Source organism: Carcharhinus amblyrhynchos, chromosome 7, assembly GCF_965287045.1.
Source record: "Carcharhinus amblyrhynchos chromosome 7, sCarAmb.v2.hapA, whole genome shotgun sequence".
Classification (NCBI taxonomy): domain Eukaryota; kingdom Metazoa; phylum Chordata; class Chondrichthyes; order Carcharhiniformes; family Carcharhinidae; genus Carcharhinus; species Carcharhinus amblyrhynchos.
In genome coordinates, this window is record NC_137330.1 from 67,865,236 (window position 1) to 67,888,969 (window position 23,734).

Consider the following 23,734-nt stretch of genomic DNA (forward strand, 5'->3'; position numbering starts at 1 on the left):
CTCCCCTTTATCTTGAGGCTGTGCCCCCTAGTCCTACTGTCTTTTTTGAGCGGGAAGAGTCTCTCCACCTCTATCCTATCCATCCCATTCATCATCTTATACGTCTCAATGAGATCTCCCCTCATTCTTCTAAACTCTAACGAGTACAAGCCTAGTTTATTCAGCCTCTCCTCATAGCTCAATCCCCTCAACTCCGGTATCAGCCTAGTAAACCTCCTCTGCACTCCCTCCAGGGCCAAAATATCCTTGCGCAGGTGCGGCGCCCAAAACTGCACACAGTACTCCAGCTGCGGCCTCACCAATGCCCTATACAGCTGCAGCAAGACCTCCCTACTTTTATATTCAATCCCCCTCGCTATGAAGGCCAGCATCCCATTCGCCTTCCTGACCACCTGCTGCACCTGCAAGCTGGGTTTTTGCGACTCATGCACAAGGACCCCGAGGTCCCTCTGCACCGTCGCCTGCTGCAGTTTTTCGCCCCGTAAGTAATAGTCCTTCCTACCATTCTTCCTACCAAAGTGGACCACCTCACACTTGCCAACATTAAATTCCATTTGCCATTTCCTGGCCCATTCGCCCAGCCTATCTAGATCCTTCTGCAGACTGTCCACACCCTCCGCACAATTTGCCTTTCCCCCAATCTTGGTGTCATCAGCAAATTTCGACACCCTGCACTCGGTTCCCTCCTCCAGATCATCTATATAAATGGTAAATAGCTGAGGCCCCAGCACCGACCCCTGGGGCACCCCACTAGTCACCAACCGCCAATCCGAATAGCACCCATTGACCCCCACTCTCTGCCTCCTATTTGACAACCAATCCTCTATCCACGCTAACACCCTACCCCCAACTCCATGTCCCCTGACCTTCTGCAATAACCTCTTGTGAGGTACCTTGTCAAACGCCTTCTGAAAATCCAGAAAGACCACATCCACCGGCTCTCCTCTATCCACTGCCCTAGACACATCCTCATAGAACTCCAGTAAATTTGTCAGACACGACTTCCCTTTAATGAAACCGTGTTGCGTCTGCCCTATCAAGCAATTCCCTTCAAGATGCCTCGCAATTTCCCCCTTAATGACGGATTCTAACATTTTACCTACCACAGACGTTAAACTAACTGGCCTATAATTCCCCGCCTTTTGCCTGGCACCCTTCTTAAACAACGGCGTAACATTAGCCGTTTTCCAATCTTCCGGCACTTCCCCGGAATCCAGCGACGTCTGGAAAATAACCACCAAGGCATCCACTATAACCTCCGCCATTTCTTTCAGAACCCTCGGATGCATTCCATCCGGTCCTGGGGACTTGTCCACAATCAGCCCCTCCAGTCTGTCGAGCACCACCTCTCTAGTAACAGTAATGTCATTAAGACCCTCCAGTCCTACCACCTTTCCATCGCTAACACCCGGCAAATTATTCACATCCTCCTCCGTGAAGACAGAAACAAAAAAGTTATTCAATACCTTAGCCATATCCCCATCCCCTACCACCAGGTCCCCTTTCTCATCCTCTAAAGGACCAACATTCACCCTAGCCAGCCTCTTCCTTTTTATATATTTATAAAAACTCTTGCTATCCTTTTTTATATTAAGTGCTAGCCCAGCTTCATAGCTTCTCCTACCCTCCTTTATCAACTTCTTTGTCAATCTTTGTTGACATTTAAACCTTTCCCAATCCTCTTCTCGCCCACTGCTCTTAGCTACTCTAAATTCCTCCGCTTTTAATTTAACACTTTCCTTCACCTCCTTCGTTATCCACGGCTTATTACCTCTCCTCCTACTGTCCTTTTTGACCATCGGAATAAATTTCTGCTGAGCACCAAGAAAGATCTCCTTAAAGATCCTCCACTGCTCCTCAGCAGACCTACCTTCCAACGCGCTCCCCCAGTCCACATTCGCCAATTCTTCTCTCATCCTACCGTACTCCCCTCTATTCAAACAAAGGACGCGTGTCCGGGAACCCACTTTCTCCTCCTCCATCTGCAACAGAAACTCCACCATGCAATGATCACTCTCTCCAAGAGGATCCTTCACCACAAGGTCCCTAATTCTACCCGCCTCATTACATAGCACCAGATCCAAGATAGCTCACTCCCTCGTCAGCTCCAACACACACTGTTCAAGGAAATTACCCCGGCAGCATTCCAAGAACAACTCCTCGAGCCCACCTCGTCCAACATGGGTCGACCAATCAATATGCAGATTGAAATCTCCCATAACTACTGCTGTCCCATTCCTGCACGCCGCACTTATTTGCGCGTTAACAGCCGGCCCCACCTCCAGATCATTATTTGGGGGCCTATAGACGACACCCACCAGCGTCTTCCTCCCTTTGCTGTTCCTAATCTCCACCCACAACGATTCCACTTTCTGCTCTTTGGCTCCGATATCATCCCTTGCTACCACCTTGATACTATCCTTAATCAGCAGAGCTACGCCACCCCCTCTTTCCTCCTGCCTATCCTTCCTAAACACTTGATAGCCCTGTACATGCATCTCCCAGTCCCTGTCACCTTGCAGCCACGTCTCTGTAATGGCCACCAGATCGTATCCATTTGTGTCGATCTGCGCCACCAGCTCATCCACTTTATTCCGAATGCTTCGTGCATTCAGATAAAGCGCTTTCATCCCAGCCTTCACCTGGACCCTATTTGCCGTAACGCCACCAATTGGGACATCCTCGGCCTCTTCCCTTACCTGTACCCTATCCTTAACTTTAGACCTCGTAGCGTCACCTACCCTCGCACCCTCCCCCCCCTAATTAGTTTAAAGCCCTGTCTACAGTCCTCTTTACTCGATTCGCCATCACTCTGGTCCCAGCACGGTTCAGACCAACCCCATCCCGCCCGAACAAGTCCCACCTACCCCAATACTGGTGCCAATGCCCCATAAATTCGAACCCATTCCTCCCACACCAATCCCTGAGCCACCCATTCACTTCCTTTATCCTGTCAACCCTACGCCCGTCTGCACTCAGTTCAGGCAGTAGCCCAGAGACGACCACCTTGTCGGTTCTACTTTTTAATTCCATTCCCAGCTTCTCATACTCCCTCCCCAGATCCTCAGTCCGCACTTTGCCTACGTCGCCAGCACCCACATGTACCACAACGACCGGATTCTCACCCTCCCACTCCAGATTCCTCTGCAGCCCAGCTGCGACATCCCGTACCCGAGCACCAGGCAGACAACACACCCTTCTGTGCACTTTGTCATTGTGACAAAGGACAGTGTCAATACCCTTCACCCCACTATCCCCAATCACTACTACGTTCCTTTTCCCCTTCTATTTGCCTATGTCCTGCTGCATCACTGTACCATGTGCAGTTTGCTGACCGACCTCACCTCCTCCCTCGTCCTCATCCACACTGGAAGCAAGAACCTCAAACCTGTTATGCAGATTAAGAGGCTGAGGCCTCCGCTCCTCACCCCCCTTCCTCCTCCCAGCAGCCCCCTTTTGTCCCTGACCCTTAGATTTAGCCAGTCTAGGGGGGATGGATGTCACTTGCACCCCATTGACAATGGCACCCTCTCTCCCCCTGATGAGCCTCAGTGTCTGTAGCTCAGAGGCCAGCTCATCCACCTTGAGCTGGAGCTCCTCCAGCAACCTGCACTTACTACAGACATGGTCACTGGGAAGGACCCTGGGGTCCACCAGTTCCCACATCATACAGAAACCACACATCACATGCCCCTCCATTATTCACTGTAATTTTTTATGGGGAAAAGATTTTTTTCCTTGTTTCCTGCTGTAGTAGTTTTGAAAAAATTTTTTTTCCCTTGTTTTTTCAAACAAACTCACCTGGCCTTTTTCCTTCCAGCCCTTTTTGATATTAAGCCCTATTAACTCACTCTGCTTCCCACTCACTCCGCTGCCCGCTGTCTACACCAGGCCTCCTTTTAAACCTGGCGCTGATTTAAAGCAGGCTGGTCCACAAATGCCTTTTAACCACTCCCTCAGAATTCTTAAAGCAGTAAATACAATAAATAAATGCTTTAAACAGTTCTACAAAGAGTAAAGTGCTTTAAACTTATTTTAAACAGGTTTTTAACAGGTAAAATCTTAGCTCTCTCTCTCTGCTCCAGCAAACAATGGAAGGCTTCACCATGTGGCCCCTTGATAATTAAAGCAGGCTGGTCCACAAATGCCTTTTAACCACTCCCTCAGAATTCTTAAAGCAGTAAATACAATAAATAAATGCTTTAAACAGTTCTACAAAGAGTAAAGTGCTTTAAACTTATTTTAAACAGGTTTTTAACAGGTAAAATCTTAGCTCTCTCTCAGGGGGTAATTACCAGACATCTTTAATCTCTCCTTACACCAATTTGAGGTCCCTACCTAGAAGACTACCATCATGCCTGTACCAAAGAGAAGCGAGGCAGCGCACCTTAATGACTATCACTCAGTGACTCTGACATCCATCATTAAGAAGTGCTTTGAAAAGTTAAGTCATGGCACAGATGAACTTCGGCCTCCCAGATTGCCTAGAATACCACAGTTCACTGCCTATCGCTGCCACAGGTCCACAACAGATGCCACCTCTCTAACCTTACATTCAACCCTAGATAAAAAAGACAGTTATGTCAGACTCTTATTTCAGACTTATTTATTGATGACAGCTCAGTCTTCAACTCGATTATTCCTACTAAACACCTCCAAACTCCATAGCCTCGGGTTCTGCTTCTCCCTCTGCGACTGGATCCTAGACTTCCTAATCTACAGATCACAATCAGTAAGGATAGGCAACGACACCTCCTCCACAATTGTCCTTAACACCAGTGCCCCACAAGGCTGTGACCTCAGCCCCTTATACACTTATGACTCTGGCTGAATTCCACTCCAACTCCATTTTCAAGTTTGCTGATGGTTGTCAGACCCTGCCAGGCTTGATATCTTTAATTTGATATCTTATGTAGCCTTACCTAGAGTCGCAGAAGAACTCCTGCCACTTCACAAGGGATGCAACTCCTGAGTTTTCTTTAAAACTGCAAACAAAATTATCTAACAGTTTATTTCGTTGCATTGATTATAAAATGAAACACTTATTTGCAGCCTAGTTACATAATAATGTCAGTGGAGTTTTTATCTTGATTTAACGCAGGATAAATTACACAATTTGCTGCATTCCTGACATAGGACTTTAAACAATGGGAAAATATTTTGAGAATTTTAGTACAGAGGTAAGTTTAAATGCATGTACCCTTTTGGCAAAGCTGTATTTTTTTTCACCTGATTTTTTTCTCATCTGTAAGTTTAAACAAATTTATTAGCCATGCATTTCATTTGTACCAAACAAGTATTACTCATTTATTACTGATGAAACTCTCTCTTTGTTTTTTTTTCCTCTAGGCTACTGAATGTTATGTGCTGCAATCTGGATATTCTTCTACTTCTAGAATCCCAGTACCATGTATCAGAAATTCTCTTAAATGCACAGAAAGAAAATGTTAGAGAAAACTTAGAAAATCCAGGGTAAGGAACTGGTAGTACTCGTAACATTCCATATCATTTATATTGAAAAAAAAGCTACTTTTTTTCCCTGGGTAATTATGATTATGAATTTCAGAGATTTCATAATTGATGGTCTCTCAGTGGAGAGGAATCATATACTTGTCCGCATGAATCTGATAGGGGGACCATCAGAACGGATTTTACCTCAAAGAGTTTTGCAGAAGGTTAGAAAATTATTGTTTTCTTCTGTTTGATTTGTAGTTTCCTTACTTCAAATGAAATGATGTGTACATATTTTACTGACCACTGCTGACTCCAGCATTGATAATATCTGCTACCTTATTCCTCTTCTTCTGCTGTTCCTTCTGCCTGACTCAGCTCTTCTGCATTTAGTCCTCATTAAGATTCATCTCCAAGCAACAGACTGCACCTTCCTTGAATCCTTCACAGACATAACTAGCTACCTTTCCATTCTGTTATGATGTCTGTAGATGCCGTTAACTTTAAAAATAGAAATTCAAACTTCCAGTTGATAGCTAAAAGGATGACACAATTGATTTCAGTTTAGAACTTTTATTGTACTATTACGATTCTTTTATACAGCTTTAGCAAACAGATGCAGCTGAGGAACTGAGTACATACCTGAGAGTTTGGTGAGCAGGGGAGTTTATATTTTTAACTTGTTCTTATAAATTTGGCCTCATTTGTAATTAGTAATAACTGTAAAGTGCTATGTAAGTACACAATGTTTCTTTCTTTCTTCCAGCGTTAGACAGGTAAACACATTCTGTTGAGAGATTTGAATAGTTGATTAGATAACTGGTTGATTCTCACTTCTCTAACCTCAGTTCAGTTTTCTATAAATTCAGGAATCTTTAGTGCAAACGAGTGTAAATGCAAAACTTAATGCATACCTGAGAGGTTGCTGAATGGGTGATTTAGAAGGGGATGGAGGTGTTTGTTTCCTTTAGCTTTTTCAACCTTTTTCACCCTCTATGAACTTGGTTCTCACTCTGCTGCAGGGAAAAGAGTTAGCTGATTGGTGACTATCTGGTAAGGGGTTAAGATCTGTTGCAAATGGTGTACAAACTAGTGTTAAAGTTAATGAAGTATATGAAAAAGTAACACAAGTAAGTGAATAATATAATTAAATAAGCAATTAAAACACATTTTAATTGGACATGACAGGTGATGTGTTGAGGCTGCAGTGTGTGGGAGCTCCAAGATGCCAGTGTGATCCAGGGCAAACACTTACAGCAAATGTTTGCAGCTTGAAGAACTTCCGCTCAGAGTCATTGAGCTGGAGGCTGAGCTGCAAACACTATAACACATTAGGCAGGGGAAAGTTACCTGTATTCTTTATACCAAAAGGCAGTCACACCATTTAGAATATGGGCTTCTGGTTTGATCAGCATGTGACTGTGAGGGAGGTGTGTAAGGGGATCCAGAGGACAGGAGTGTCAGCTGCTGCAATTATCTAATAAGTTTGAGGTTCTCTTAACTTGTTTGGATGAGAGCAGGTGCTGTTAGTTGATAATGGAGAACACCAAAGTGAGGGGGATTGACACAGCTCTGTGCTGCAAAAAGCAAGGCTCCATATGTGTTACCTGCCCCAGTGCCAGTGTTCGTGGTATCTGCCAAGGCTGGAGAGGAACTTGGAGTGGGAGGAGGGGGACCCAATTATCATTGTCCATGTAGGTACCAAAGACATCTGCATAGAAAATATGAGGAGCTAGGCACTAAATTAAAAAGCAGAGTGTCAAAGGTTACATTCATTGTAACCACAGTGGGGCAGTGGTTAACATTGCTGCCTCCCAGCGCCAGGGTTTCGGGTTCAATTCCTGGCTTGGGTCACTGTCTGTGTGGAGTTTGCACATTCTCCCACGTCTGCGTGGATTTCCTCGGTTGCTCCTGTTTTCTCTCAAAGTCCAAAGATGTGCATTTTAGGTGTATCGGCCATGCTAAATTCTCCCTCAGTGTACCCAAACAGGTACGGAGTGAGGCAACTAGGGAGTTTCACAGTAACTTAATTGCAGTGTGTAGGTAAGCTTATTTGTGACTAATAACTAAACTTACTGGATTATTACCTGAGCTGTATTCAAAATGGCATTTGGTGCATAAAATTGAAAAGGTGAATACATGGCTCAGAGGCTGGTGAGGGATAAGTGGGTTCTGGTTTGTGGAACACCGGCATCATTACAGTGGAAAATGGGGGCTGTATTGTTGGTCTATACCTGAACCATATTGTAACCAGCATAATAGGGAAAAAGAGAGGTTTTGAAATAAATAGTGGGGACAAGGGATCAGATGTTAACAAATGTGAAGGGTGATTCTCTCATCCCACTGCACTGCTTTTGTAGGCCAGGAAACATCAGCAGTGTCCGATTCATGGAATTTGGCCTCTGAAAGTCACCAGATGTGTTGCCTGCCCCAGTGCCAGTGTTCGTGGTATCTGCTCAGGGCTGGAGAGAGACTTGCAGTAAGGAGGGGAGGATCCAATTACAATTGTCTGTGGCTCCCTGTCAAAGTATTTTCACATGGATGGATCCAAATGAAGATCAGCGTAATGGCAATTTGCATCCGTTAATATACCTTAGCATGCTATTAGTGGGTCTGCGACTAGAATCTCCATCCTATCTATAATGTCTCCCTCCTTTACGATATAACGTTGCGCACGGTTTACAACAACACCATAAAAGCCGGGACCTGGTGTGGCAGCGTTGAACAGTAGTCAGGAGGTAAGTGTTGTAGAGCTGCAGCTTCCAGACTGCAGGGAAGGTTGGAGGCAGTGCCAGGAAAGTTTCTGCTTGGCTTGAGGAAGTTCCTGGAGAGTTGGAAGTGCTGTTCCCCAGCCCAAGGATGTTCCATGCCATCTCTGTGGGGTGGGGTGGGGTCCTTTGCTGGTCTGGCTGCTGTCTGCTGCCACTGGGATGTTTCATTGGGGTGGGGTCCTTTACTGAGTGCTGGTCAGGCTGCACCCACCCAACTTCAAGAAACAGCACAACAGGTTAATGAACCTGGGCTGGCCATGGTAGCCTTTGTTGAAGGCTGGAGGATGATGACGACTCACTGTAAAGCACACTGTGATCCTGCCCCTGGTGACACTCAAGTCTGACTCCTACCTGTTCTCCGAGTGCACATTGGCACCTGGGCCAGTTGTGGCGGGGGGGGGGGGGGAGGGGGAGGGGGGAGGGGGAGGGGTGGGTGGGGGCGAGGGGGAGGGGTGGTGAAGATGGAGGTGAAATGTCAGGGAGTGGTGTTTGATTAAGGGTCCGGAGGATGCGGGGGAGAATCTGAGACAGATTAATCACACCTGTGAGGTGCAAATAACGTTTAATAGTGCTGTTAACATTAACCAAAACTTAACTTGATTGCTGGTGACTTTCACCTGTGCTCTCTTAGTGGCCCTACAACTTTCTAATCTTGTGCGGCCTACTGCTTCATCTTGGTGCTCCCCCAGGATGCACATCAGAGGTGGAAGTGTCCAGCTGTGATCCATATCCCGTTGCCTGTGATGCCCTTGGGAGGCATCCCCTGGGGCAGCCGTGACCTGGAGGGCCCTGGCCGACTTGCGGGTGACGCTGATATTTCTGTGCCATCCTGTAAAGGTTACTAAGCAACAGCCTAATCTTTCTTTAAGCCGTGTGTGTTTTCATGCTGTAAACTCTTTAATTACAATGCACTCACAATTAAAATTATCAAAACCCCCAGACATGCCAGCACCTTTGTTTAACATGAAGCTAATAAATTTTCAACCTTTCCTTACACAGAATTACAGAAACACAAATTAAGCCTTAACTTGTACCTTAATTCTAATACCCACAGATATAGATTACTTAAAGCTACCTCTGTTTCCTGCCACAATAGAGAACCTTGGGGAACACCATTACAAACCTTCCTCCGGTCCAAACATATCTATTATTCAATCAATTCTGTATCCACATTGCTACTGTCCCTTTCATTCCATGAACTATAACTTTTCTCACAGGTCTTTTCATGTGGCACAGTATCAAACGTACTCTGAAAGTCCATATACAACACATTGACAGCATTACCCTCATCAAACCTTTCTGTTACCTCCACATAAAACTCCAGCAAATTAGTTAAACGCTATTTCCCTTTTGGAAATCCATACTGGCTCTTTATAATCAACCATAAGACCCTGTGGGGAATTGACAGGTTGGTTATGGAAAGAATATTTCCTCTTGTGGGAAAATCTAAAACTAGGGGCCATTGTTTAAAAATAAAGGGCTGCCAGTAAGAAGTCTGACAACACTATCAGTCTCTCCAAGTTCCGCGCACACGAGGACGGTCTCAACAGGGATTTTGGGTTCATGTCACATTATCTGTAACCCCTATGACTTGCCTGGGTTTGAAAAGCCTCATTACTGTCTGGAGACAATACACATCTCTTTAACCTGTGTATAATACTCTTTCCACTCACATTGTCGGCCTCTTTAAGACTTGAATAGCAGGTTGTAAAGACTCGCATTGTAATCAGTAATCTGTAAACTGTCTGTGCTGTTTTATGCTCTGTCTGAGGCCAGAACTCCATTCACCTGACAAAGAGGCAAACCTCGAAAGCTTGTGAGTTTACTATCAAATAAATCGGCTGGACTTGAACCTGGTGTTGTCAGACTTCTAAGTGTGTTTACCCCAATCCAACGCTGGCATCTCCACATCCTGCCTGTTTAAGACAGAGATGAGGAAAAACATTCTCTGAGGGTTTTGGAATTCCCTTCCTCAGGTGTGGTTTAGGTAGTCTTTTAATATATTTAAGGCAAGAGTAGATAGATTCTTGATAAGCAATGCAGTCAGAGCTCATCAGGGGTATGCAGAAATGCGAAGTTGAAGTTAAAATTAGATCAGCCGTGTTCTTATTCAATGGCAGAGCAGTAGCCTACTCCTCTTTTAATCTGTATGTTTGAATGTAAAGAGACTAAAAGCACTTCTGACTTCTTTAAACAAAAGAACAAAACTTCCCCTTTAACATATCCAAAAACCAATTTCACAGGCCTACTCTACACTGTCCCTTAAGTAAAGTTTATTTATTAGTGTCGCAAGTAGGCTTACATTAACACTGCCATGAAATTACTGTGAAAATCCCTTTGTCACCACACTCTGGTACCTGTTCAGGTACACTGAGGGAGAATTTAACATGGCCAGTGCACCTAACTAGCACGTCTTTTGGACTGTGGGAGGAAACTGAAGCACCTGGAGGAAACCCACGCAAGCACGGGGAGATTGTGCAGACTCCACACAGACAATGAGCCAAGTGAGGAATTGAACCTGGGTCCCTGACACTGTGAAGCAGCAGTGCTAACCATTGTGCCACCATGCTGCCCAGTAGTTACTCCAATTATTTATTTCAATTTCCAAATGATTTTTGGCCCTTAGGGATTTACTTCCGTTCAATTACTTTTCCAGCTTGGTAACTTTTAGCCCCTAAACAAATGTTACAATGAAAATTTGTTCTGTAGAATTCCCTGTCGCGCAAATGATCTTTTAGCCTCATTTGATATACTTACGAATTTGATCTTTTTAATCTGAGTGAGATTTCCCACCTGCATTCCTGTGCAGTGAGCCAATGGGACTTTCAGACTCTAGCTGTTACCTCTCTTCCACATCCCGGCAGACTGTCTGTCTGAGAGTTTGAGGGATATTTTAGAATCACTCCCCTTTTGAAGTCCATCTCCATGGCAGTGTGAAGCACTTTGTACCCAGGTAGAAATGCTGATTAGCTGTATCTGCAACTTCAACTTTCTTGGAAGTAAATGTACAATTTACAGCATAGATGATAACACCCTGATATGCTCTACACATTCCTGGGACTTCAGAGACTACCAGTCTGACTATTGGGTGGCACAGTGGTAAGCACTGCTGCCTCTCAGCACCAGGAACCCAGGTTCAATTCTGGCCTCAGGTGACTGTCTACATGGAGTTTTCACGTTCTCCCCGTATCTGCATCAGTTTCCTTCTACAGTCAAAAGTTAGGTCAATTGGCCATGCTAAATTGACCCTAGTGTCGCGGGATTAGCAGGGTAAATGTACGGGGTTACGGGATTAGGGTCTGGGTGGAATTGTGGTTAGTGCAGACACAATGGGCTGAATGGCCTCCTTTTGCACTGTGGGAATTCTATTGTAAGCACTGATGCTTATGCTATAGTTTGCACATGTAACACCTTGTACTTCCATTCCAACAAAACCAGCTGGGCCTCCCTTTTTAACTTTTAGTAGCTGAACCACCCAGGTCTGTTGTCAGGCAGACTTCAGAACAGGCCACAATTCATATCACCCTAAATTAAAGACACAATTCCAAAACATAAAAATCTTATAGAAGTCATAATTATAACAATTGATGTTTCTCCTACTCCCTCACAAAACTACTGTGATCATTATTTTCTTTAAAATTCTACTCTTGACTTCTTCCAATATCTCTATCTCTCTAAGTTGTCTTTCCTTTAGTATTGTTATCTAGTTCTCTGTTTGCCTGTTATTCCATATTCAGTTTGAAGCCATTGAGAATACACTGAGAATGGTCAGAGTTTCCAGGAACATCCTTGTGATTATAACCCCTGTATAATATCTTCTTAGCGCTCTACTATGTTCAATAAACTCAATCTCCTCTATTGACTTTTTCATTGAGTGGTCCAGCTCCGCAGCGATGTTTTATCTTGTATCTATTCCTATCTGCCCTGCTGTAATCGTTGCACTAACTCGTATCCTTATGCCTGCACAAGCACATCTGACATGCCCAAGGTTCCATCCTTGGTCACTCCTATTGTTAGGAGCAGTGTGGGCCTGGCAGAGAAAAGAAAGGAAATGGAAGCATTCAAAACAAAGTAGAAATGCTATGTAAAACACAATTTTAAAACATTGACCTTAAAGAGAAACATAAAGAAACCCATTGAAAATCCAGGAACAAACTGAGCCAGCAAGAAATTCAATGGAAATAGAATTTTGAAACTGTGGACTGACATTTCTAGGTTGGGAAGCAATGTTGGGGATACTTAAAATGAAAAGCTTGATCAGACATAAGGGCCTGCATTTTCAATACTGAGGTGGGTAGTGAGTGTCGGAAAAATTTCAGGCTTGCCCTGTTTGGCGCTCATAAAGACAGGATCATAATTGCTGGAGTGGTGCATTTGGGCTACAGTCATACAGCTGACTAAGGAAAGAGGTGGGAAGTAAACACAGGCGATCTAATACCAAAATGGGCTGTTTAAAATATGCACCTCTGTGCTGTGGCAATTTGCCCATGTAAAAGTAAAAACAAGCCCTCCAGCCTTCACCCCCTCGCCCCTGCACACTTCCCATTTGTGCCACCTCATGCACCTCCTATGTCAGGCTCTGCTTCCCACCCACCCCCTTTGGCCCCTCATGTCATCAATGCCAAGGTATGGCCTCCACTCATCCACCACTCATGCTCTGAAGGTACGATATAGCCCTCCCACCCCCAATAAATTATGTAATGAGGCTTGGTTGAGAGCCCATGCATTTGATTATTATGGTGAAACACCTGAGCCTCAAAGCTGCTTCATTTAGAACTGGGGCTCCCTGATTTCTCCTGTCAATTTCACAATGTTTAGTTACACAAGTTTAAGAAGTTTCAAGTGCCTGTAGTTTCAATGAGTGAAACTTAAAGGCGTCATTCATCGAAAACCTTTAATTAGTCTGTAGTGTAGTGTAGTCTGTATTTTAACACACTGGAAGGTAATGAATGAATAGTTTTTTTTAAAACACACCCTATTGTCAATATTGGGTTCATTGGCTTTACACTGTGTGGAAGCAATGAGCATGTAATTGGCTGAGGAGGCATAAGGGTCCATGGGGCTGGCTATAGGGCCATTGCTTGGCATGGAGGGCATAAGGGCCATGCAGTGGAGGAGGCATATATTTTGACATTGGACCATGGGGAGATGCTTGGGAAACATGGCTTGACATGAGGGTATGAGGAATCATAGAAGTGGGTGGGAACATAGTTTGGCATAGGGATCATGAAGTGGATCCATTGAACTCACCTTTTTAAATGTCTCCTTGTGTAGGCTAGGGTTCCTGACACCTTTGAGAACTAGGACATACCTATCTCACAATGGAGCCAGCAAGGTCAGGAGTGCAGAGTCTGGGCTCACGACCCAAACTAGCCAGCACCCTTAAAAGGCACTCCTAAAACACTCAGCCCATGATTGGGGTTGAGAATCCCAAAATGGGAGTATACCTCCATTTTTAAAGGGCTCCTTAGTCATCTCAATTTGGTGAAAATGTAGGCCAAGGAATCTGTAAATGGGTAGTGATAAATGAGTGGGAAAAAATTGGCATGTGAAGTATTATATGGGGAATTGTGAATTTGTCCACTTATACAGGAAGAATAGAAAAATAGTATTTGCCTAAAAGAGAGAGATTGCAGAACTCTACGATACAGGGCGATCAAGTTGGCCTGATACATGAATGCCAGCAGAAGCAGCAATTCTCAAGATATCGGACATGGCTTGGTCAAGGCCACATAGTGTGATAGTTGTTGAATGCGGCTGAAACATGACCAAATGACTAGGAGGGAAAGTAGCTGGGAATGAGAATTCCAAGAATGAAAAAAAATTTAAGAATAGATTTAAATTCATGTGTGAATGTTCTTTGTTTTCTCCTTCATTTGTCTATACCAACATGATTGATACAAAGGCATCTCCAAGATTTTGGCTATGTTACTTGACATCCAGTTGTGAACTACACACAGACTCATTCAGAATTCTGTACCTTAAATTTGCTGTTATATTTTATTGGTGACATTTCAAGTTGAAAATCTCAGTCATAGAACTGTATCTATGCGTAACTACATCAAGTAATTGTTGACAATTTTATATGTTTTCACATTGTCACAAACTGGCATTTTGAGAGAATATTGCAACTCACTCAGCTTTTTTTAAAAGGTATAATATACATGTTTCACTTGTATGATTTCCCTATCAACTTTATCCATAACACATTTGTTTATACAGTTTCCATTGTAAATATGGACATATGGATTTATAGTGGGAATATAACTAATGATCGAATGTGCATTTTTTAAAAGGATTGAATATCATCTGCATGCCATGATCCAATTATTTCTCTACAGCTTGGCCTACTTCAACTAAAGGTCCAGGTGGCCTTCAGCCTATGGTCTTGAAATAAGTGGTTAATGCCTTAGATAATGCATTGGTTTTAATTTGCTAAAATTCCATCAATTTGGAAAGGTTCTTGTAATGTCCTGTGTTAGGGATTGTGGGTTTTAAACAAGAAGAAAAGCTGTGGTTAGCACACATAGATTCAAGGTTTATTCTCAATCCTCTTGCCTGTACAGAGTACAAACTGGAAGTAAAACTGTAGCCTCTGCAATAATGACATCACCATTAAATCATGTGACCATTTCTTAAAGCAACATGCAACTATTTAAATATATAACATCCCTACCCCCTCCTGTGGTCATGATAACGAATTATTACGATGTTACAGATAGGATCAATAATATTCTAGACACAACACTATGCATAATTAATCATTCTGGACAGTCAATAAGAAAGTCAATCAGGAGGACCTCTATTCCTTTTTGGGTGTATACAGAGTTCTAGAATTCAGCTGTCCTCAACCCTAGAAGCATGATTTGGAACTTCATTCTTCTATTGAAACCAATTCTGCATTATTCTTACACAATTAATAGCTAAGACACAATCATTAGGCAACTCTTCCATAATAGTATTCATAACAGTAGGAACTAAAGAAGTTGGTATCTCTGGAGATGATTCAGAGAAATAATTTCAAGGTAACGTTTGGTCAGCAGGCTTCACCGAATGAGTTCATTTTTAGTTTGAACCGTGTAAGAAATTGGATCTATTTTTGCTAAAATATGGTGGTACCTATTTCTCAGTCATCTCATAATTACATGCTAACAATCAATCTCCTTATTGAAATGAGATTTGTTTTGCCTGCACGTTTCACCTAGCAACTTTGGATTATTGTTGATGCTGTACTATCTGAAGTTTCTGGAGGTAAAAACAAATTAAATGTAATTCTCAACTTTCTCTTTGAGTAGTAATGGCAGTGAACTTTGGGTAACATGAGTAGTGTTTCTATAAGCTACTAAAAAATTCTTCAAATGATTTGATAATGAACCTTGCTCTCTCGGAGCTCTTAAAGAATGTTTCAAGGATCGGACAGTTTAAATCTTTATATATACATCTTATAAATAAATGAGATGCAATAGATATATTTCAAGAATAAATAAAAGCTGCAGCAGTTCAGAGGCAAATGAAATACTCATGTCAGTAGCCTCAGCAACAGAATTAGATGAATATTTTAAGGTCCTGAGCAAATGTACAATCAGCTAACTGATTTGGTTGATGGATGATAAGGTACAAACTTTATATGCTTGAATACAATATACTTTGAGGTGAATCTGTTCTAGTTTACCAAATCTGCAAAAAATTTGTCAAGATTTTCAGTGGTTTGCTCAGATGTAGTATAACTCGTGATAATATCCTCTGGCTTGCTCGAGTATGCATCAGTTATAGAACATTGAACATTACAGCGCAGTACAGGCCCTTTGGCCCTCGATGTTGCGCCGCCATGACAACACCATCATCTAGGCTCACTTACCTTAACCACCTCGTCAGTCAAGGTTCTTCCACTGAGAAGCACATATGGTCTCCATCAGCGGGAGGAAAAAAAGTGATGTCCTCACCATGTCGGTTGAAGGCCATTTAAGTCCCTGGATGGTTGGGGACAGGGCCAGGCAATGCCCATGGGGCAGTGTCCACTTGGCACTGCCCACCAGGAACCATGGAACTACTCACTGGGCACCCTTGCACTGCACACCAGGCACCATAACTGTACCAGCAGTGTAGGGCCTGAGAGGGGCAAAGCCAGAGTTGGGGTGAGTCAGTGGTGGGATGGGGTGGGGGGGGTGGTGGTGCAGGAGCAGCATGTGGAAGGGGAGCTTCAGAGGAGTGGGAGGGCAGGAACTCTGAATTGTGCTGGAGTGGCAATCAGGGAGAGAGGGAAGGAACTCTGCAGTGGTGGCGATTGGGGTGAGAGGGAGGGAAATCTGCAATTGGTGGGGGGTGAGGAACACTGCAGATGGGGGCGATTGTGGATGGAAGGGAGAACTCTGCAGTTGGGGGCGATCAGCAGGGGGAGGGGAAGAACTCTGCAGTCAGTGTCAATCAGTAGGTGGGGGGGTGGCATCTGATGTCTGTGGCACAGGTGGGGGTGGACAGGTGCAGGGCGCGATTGACAGTGGCAGAGGGAGGGTTTTGATGTCCATTTTGAGGGGGGTGAGGAGGTTGACAGAGACCTCCTAGTACATTGCAATGGCACCTCCAGAGTTAAGTGAGTTCAGACTCTGCCCCACTCCCACTGGCAAGAATCACATCCTGGTGCTTTTTTTGCACTAAGTGCCATCAGATTGCAACATTCAGTTCACCCAAAAAGCCAGCGAGATTCTCTTCCATTTTCTTGCTTTTTCGGCACTTCCAATTTTTTTCATAAGATGGCAACCATAATTGCAGAGGACAATCGTAATTGCAAAGGACAATCATAACCTTCCATGAGCTTTCTGTCTAATGTTTCTTATCCTTCATTTAATGTGAACCTATGGACTTACTATGCAGGTTTGCCTCCCAGTTAGCTGCTATCTTAGAGTTCGAGGAAGCATGCAGAATTGGTTTTGAATTTCTCTGGAGCTGGTACGCATAATGGACCAAATGACTTCCTTCCGAACTGCAAACTTCTGTGATTCTCTGGTCCATACCACTTTGACTTATCATTCTACTTTCATTAGCTGCTTTCACTGCAATTACCAGAGCATTGGATTTCCAACTTTCAACTATTTTGTACTGCTGCTCCTATCATCTCAGTTGTTAACAAGTTTGAAGATTAATCTGAATAAATAGCTCTTACTACTTTATCACACTGAAGTCATTCTTACTTTCTCTAAGCTATGCTCATGGCTGTCAATTCATGGTATATCTCCTGACCCTTTTCATATCAACTAATTAGGTTTCAACGACTTCACCTTCTCCATTTCGATAATCTCCTGTATGAATCATCTAATCCTTTTCACTTTTGCTGATGATTCTTGAATGATTAATAAACTTGAGGTGTACATACTAAGAAGACTTGTCAAAAAGCTATATTAAATAATCAGGTAGTCAAAGTGAAATCAAGAACATAATTTTGAAAGAATAGAATAGGAAGCAACATGTTTAAAACAGTCTAAAAAGAATCAGTATTATGAAGAATATCTTTTCTGAAAGTGGTAAATGCATCAAATAAATTGTCAGGCAGAATGGTGGAGTTAGAAACATTTAGGACAGTCAAAACCAGACTGATGCTTTTGCCATGGAATTAATGTATTAGTGCAGGATCTATAAAGTGAAAAAAAAGCTTTTTCTCACCCTTGTTTCAAAATCCTCCAGAGAAAATAACCACCTTTCCTCATGCAGTGTGATGCTGGATCACTACACTTGTGATTTTCTTTCTGTTCATTGGACAGTGAAATTTTGTGCTCCTTTCACTTCTTCAAAAGCATTTTAGAGCTGATTTTCTTACTCTAGTTTCCCAGGAGGACAAGCATGAAAGACGTGACCAACTTGAAACTTAAGTGAAAATTTGTTACACTGGGTGTCTGTTTCCACCCAGGATTTCCAATTGCATTTTTTGCCCAATGCATAGCTGAATGGCACTGCTGTTGGCTGCGATTCTCCAGAAAAAAGCTAAGTACTGCAGCATTTGGGAAATTGGAGCGTTTCCTGCTGGCACTTGCAGTGCTGAAGTGGTCTAATTCAGCACGTGCACATGGGTCAGCGTTTCTCTGGTGGAAACCACACTGATTTCCTGATTCCCCAGACACCTGATTTGCTGGAGTTGAGAATCAGCTGTGAGCCATGATGTGCACAAGCTTGTATGCTCTTCATAGCACTGCCTGCCACTGCAGACAAGAAGATGGCTAGAGGGAAGGCAGCTCCGAGGTTCCTAGACTCAGACCTAGACCGGATGCACAATGCAGTGGAGGAGAGGAGGGTCACATTCTTCTATATGTGGGCAAAAAATCTCCAGGCAGTACCGTCAACCCAGCTTTGGATGCGGTCGGGGAGGCAGTAAGCACCAGCAGCCTGACCAGGAGAACTGACTTAAAGTGTCAGGGGGAGCTAAATAATCTCCTTAGAGTTACAAGGCGGAGTGCACACTTGTCTGGCCCGGGAGCATTCCCAGCCCTGACTGTTAACCCCCTGCCTCATGTCACCTTACAATCATCCAGTACTCCAGAAACCAGCATAAGCCCCAGAACCCTCTTGATGCTTCCTTTCTGCCTCAATAGCAGTGATGAGGAATTTTGCCTCCTGGCCTGGCTGAATTGCAAGATTCATGGAAATTCTGTGAGCAGAAGGAGGGGGAGTTAGCTAGGCCACTCAGGCCTGGACCCTTAGTTCCTCCCTATTCCCCTTGTCGTCCTGCATATGAAGCCAGCCCAACCTTCATTACTCCTATTTCTTACCATAACCTTGAGGGGCTGCCACTCTTATTGTCTAACTTGCACAGTCATGATAATGCCCAGCGTCCCTTATTGTTGTCAATGACCTGTCAACCAGGGGCAGCCCTCCCATCACCTTCTCAGCAGTGGAGCAGCTCATTTTCTGGTTAAAATGGATGCCACTCTGCGGCCCCATGCATCCTACATCCATCAGTGCTGCCATGTGGTCCATTGTATGAGGCACGAGACGAGACCTAAGTACGTGTGGACTACAAGCCTCAGACCATGCCGACAACTGCCTCTTCCCCTGAGCCCAACTTGGAGGTTGTGGATGAAGATATTGTTGCATTATTAATGATGATGGACCATTGATAGGAGGTTTAATGTTAGCAGGAATGTGAGACGGCACAAGCGCTATCAGAGGCAAACAGGTAAGCCCGTAGGATGCTCAGGCTTGAAGATAACACTACCATCTTACTGTTGAGTGTCCAGATTCCTTAGAACGGGCCAGCCAGTGTAGGAACTGTGACTTAAGTTAATGTCAGTCCAGAACTTTCCTGTCCCACCCCTTCCAGTAAGAAGTCTCACAACACCAGGTGCCAGGTCATGGTTCACACTTTTAAAGAGCAGTACCAATTGGCACCCATGGGACTTCTAGTAGGGGAAGGGGAAACATCGCAGTAGGCGGCTAAATTGGGCTTGCAGCCCACCAATTAAATGCAAACAGACAAACATGTATTGTAGGTAGGGGATGTAGGAACCTGTTCAGGGCAGGGCAGTATTAAATTGTGCCAGATTCAATTGGCCATTGGGATTCCCTGCTGTGGCTAGCAGATCCAGCCCACAATCCTTTAGTTTACATCACAGTTAATATACTTGAGCTAATTTCCTGGTTTTGGAACATTTGCTGCACATATCTAACATAAGTTAGTGTCAGTCCATAACTTCCCTGCCCCACCCCTTCCAGTAAGAAGTCTCACAACACCAGGTGCCAAGTCATGGTCCACACTTTTAAAGAGCAGCATCAGTTGGCACCCATGGGACTTCTAGTACACATGTCTACACATATCTGAACATGGTGCCACTAATCTACAATTGCACTGTGTGATGCAGATTGGGTGTACAGAGAGTTGACAAATACATTGGCATTTAAGTTACAGCTTCTTACTCGATTAATTTTCCAGCACAGTGGTTAGCGCTGCTGCATCACAGTGCCATAGACCCTGGTTCATTTCCCAGCTTAGGTCGCTGTCTGTGCGAAGTCTGCATGTTCTCCCCATGTTTGTGTGGGTTTTCTCTGGGTGAACAAAGAAAATTACGACACAGGAACAGGCCCTTTACCCTCCAAGCCCACACCGACCATGCTGCCCAACTTAACTAAAACTCCCTATCCTTCTGGGGCCCATATCCCTCTATTCCCATCCTTTCATGAACTTGTCAAGACGCCCCTTAAAAGTCACTACGTATCCTCTTCCACTACCTCCCCTGGCAACGAGACACCCACTACTCTCTCTGTAAAAAATGTGCCTCATACATCTGTTTTAAACCTTGCCCCTCATACCTTCAACCTATGCTCCTTAGTAATTGACTCTTTGACCCTGGGAAAAAGCTTCTGACTATGCACTCTGTCCATGCCTTTCATAATCTTGTAGACTTTTATCAGGTCTCCCCTCAACCTTCGTCACTCTAGTGAGAACAAACCAAGTTTCTCCAACCTGTCCTCATAACTAATGCCCTCCATATCAGGCAACATCCTGATAAATCTTCTCTGTACGCTCTTCAAAGCCTCCACATCCTTCTGGTGGTGTGGCGACCAGAATTGAACACCATATTCCAAGTGCGGCCTAACTAAGGTCCTATAAAGCTGCATCATGACTTGCCAATTTTTAAACTCAATATCCCAGCTGAAAGGCAAGCATGCCGTATGCCTTCTTGACTACCTTCTCCGCCTGCATTGCCACTTTCAGTGACCTGTGTACCTGTACACCCAGATCCTTTTGCCTATCCCTTAAGGGTTCTGCCATTTACTGTATATTTCCTATCTCGATTAGACCTTCCAAGATACATTACCTCACATTTGTCCAGATTAAACTCCATCAGCGATCTCTCCGCCCAAGTCTCCAACTGATCTATATCCTGTTGTATCCTCTGATGGTCCTCATCGCTATCCGCAAATCCACCAGCCTTTATGTCATCGCCGAACTTACTAATCAATCCGGTTACATTTTCCTCCAAATCATTTATACATGTTACAAATATATATAATTTGCTCCTGATTCCTTTCTCAGTCTGAGAGATATGATGGTTAGATACATTGGCCATGCTAAGTTCTCCCTCAGTGTCTCCTAACAGGCACCTGAGTGTGGTGACTAGGGGATATTCATAGTAATTTCATTGCTATGAATGTAAGCCTATTTGTGACATAAATAAATGGATATCTAATGTTTAAAAATAGTGACCTTATCATCGGCAGCTTTTGACCGAAAGTCACCTGACGGGTTAGCAGACTAAAACAAGATTGACAAGGTCGCAAATGGCTCCCATTTCACCACTTTCAATTCAATACAACAGCCCTGGACCATGAAGCATGTGCACCCCTCTGCACATTGTCATGTGAAAGCTGCAGAAATACCAGCCTCTGACTTGTTCTTGTCATCATTGAACGGCTTGTCCGGTTTTTGGTCAGCGATAATATTCAGGATGTTGATGGTGGGGAACTCCATGAAGTTAATACCGATGAATGTCAAGGGGAAGAGATTCTCTTGTTGGAGACAGTCATTGCCCAACATCTGTGTGTTACCTGTCATTTATCAGCTCAAGCCTAAATGTTATCCACTTCATCTCCACATAGACAATGGATTGTTTCAGTATCTGAGATATCGTACATAGTACTGACCACTGTTCCTTCATCGGCAAACATTCCCACTTTTGACCTTGTAATGGAGAGAAGATTGTTGATGAAGTAACTGAAGGTGGCTAAACCTATAGGGTGCTATCCTGAAGAACTTGTGCAGCAATATTTTGGGGCTGAGATGATGCCTGGCACAGAAACATTGAGCCAATCTGTGCCGTAAACTTATGATAGGCCTCAAAAAACCACAACCATCTTTCTTTGTACAACGTATGACTCCAACGGATGGACGTTTTCCCACTGATTCCCATTGACTTTAATTTCACATGAACTTATTGATACTACAATTGGCCAAATGCTGCATTAGTATCAAGGACAGTCATTCTGACCTGACTACTTGAATACACCTCTTTTGCACATTTTGTAATTAGGGATGGGTAATAAAAGTGCTGGCCAAGCCAGTGTTACGACAGGTCCATAGGCAAGGTACCCCAATGTCCTATGATTCCAGATAAGATACGTCTGCTTGAGAAGGGAATGAACTGGCCCCCTTTCTTTATTCAATCCCCTCAGTTAGTTGCAATAAGATTAATTTAAGAAGGATCCCTTCTTTTGAGGATATCTTTTCTAGTCTAAATGTACTTATGTCTTAAAATGGGCCAATTTCACCAGGCTTTCTTGAGTTAAAGAAAAATGAGTTTATTGGTTACTAAAACACAAGAAGAAAATAATGAAATGCAACAACATTCACACAGATTAGAAATGAGAAGCATGTCCAAAAATAAAATTTAAAGTAATTGGTCTTTGGGTTGTCTATGAAGAGTAGCTGGCATTAAGCTGGGTAATCTGGTAGTGCTGACTTTGGCAACTGAGCAGTTAATTTAGAGATTTTAGTTCTGCAGTTTAGCTAAATGGGGTTGTCCTGATTCCCTTTTGATTGTGGCATTCCTCACTCGCTTCCAGTAATGAGAGAGAGGGAGAGACTTTTCATAGAATCCCTACAGTGCAGAAGGAGGCCATTTGGCCCATCAAATCTGCACTGACTACAATATCACCCAGGCCCAATATCTGTAAACCCACATATTTACTCCCCTAATCCCCCTGACACTAGGGTCAATTTAGCGTAGCCAATCAACTTAACCCACACATCTTCGGACTGTGGGAGGAAACTAGAGCACCTGGAGGAAACCCACACAGACATGGGGAGAATGTGCAAATTCCACACAGACAGTGAGCCGAGGCCAGAATGGAACCTGGGTCCCTGCTGCGATGAGGCAACAGTGCTAACCACTGTACTGCTGTGCCACCCCGCACAGTGATGCCTATTGGATATCCTTAAGTTATGACCTGCACAGCACACAATAGCATAGTTAAATAGAATACAGATCACCACACATGCCATGGTTGCAATTGGCTTTTGATATGGAATTCTGCCACTGTCCAGCAAGTGCACACTTTGCACCTTCTATGGACCGAACTTTTAAACTGGCCTTTATTCATAACATTAAAAGGAAGTCTGTCTTCCACAAGGACTTGGAGTGATATATGGCATCAACAATTATACCTTTCCTTATCTTACAAATAATTTGTATACACCAATCACAAGTATGCATTTATTCTAAAGTCATTGATATCTAATTACTAATAGTTCTGATTACTTAACTTATGTCAGGTGAATATAGTTAACCAGTTACAGCCTCTATATGCTTGTCTAGATATAATGTTTAACTAATTACGAGGTATACCTACATGGTTAACCATCCAAACATCCACGCCTGCTGATATGCCTACCACCTTGTGCTTATCAGAGTTCTCATGCTCTTGTCCCTTGGTCAGCTTGTTTGTGCTGCCCATCTGAAGTGTGGGAAACGCATTAAAATATCTTCACAGCTGCTTCCTTTGGAACTATGCTGCACTTATTTCAAGGG

General features: G+C 43.7%; 1 protein-coding gene across 10 annotated transcripts in view; it reads left to right on the forward strand.

The window, feature by feature from the left end:
- tbc1d32 (TBC1 domain family, member 32) overlaps window positions 1-23,734 on the forward strand; it is a 292,534-nt gene that overhangs the window by 152,926 nt on the left and 115,874 nt on the right. For all 10 annotated transcript variants that reach the window (XR_013887018.1, XR_013887019.1, XR_013887020.1 and 7 more), the window contains 2 exons: window positions 5,350-5,472; window positions 5,567-5,675. Coding sequence is in view for 7 of the 10 variants with exons in the window: in XM_080192537.1 (XP_080048663.1) it covers window positions 5,350-5,472; window positions 5,567-5,675 (232 nt within the window). In the remaining 3 variants the exon portion in view is untranslated. The remainder of the gene's footprint in view (window positions 1-5,349; window positions 5,473-5,566; window positions 5,676-23,734) is intronic.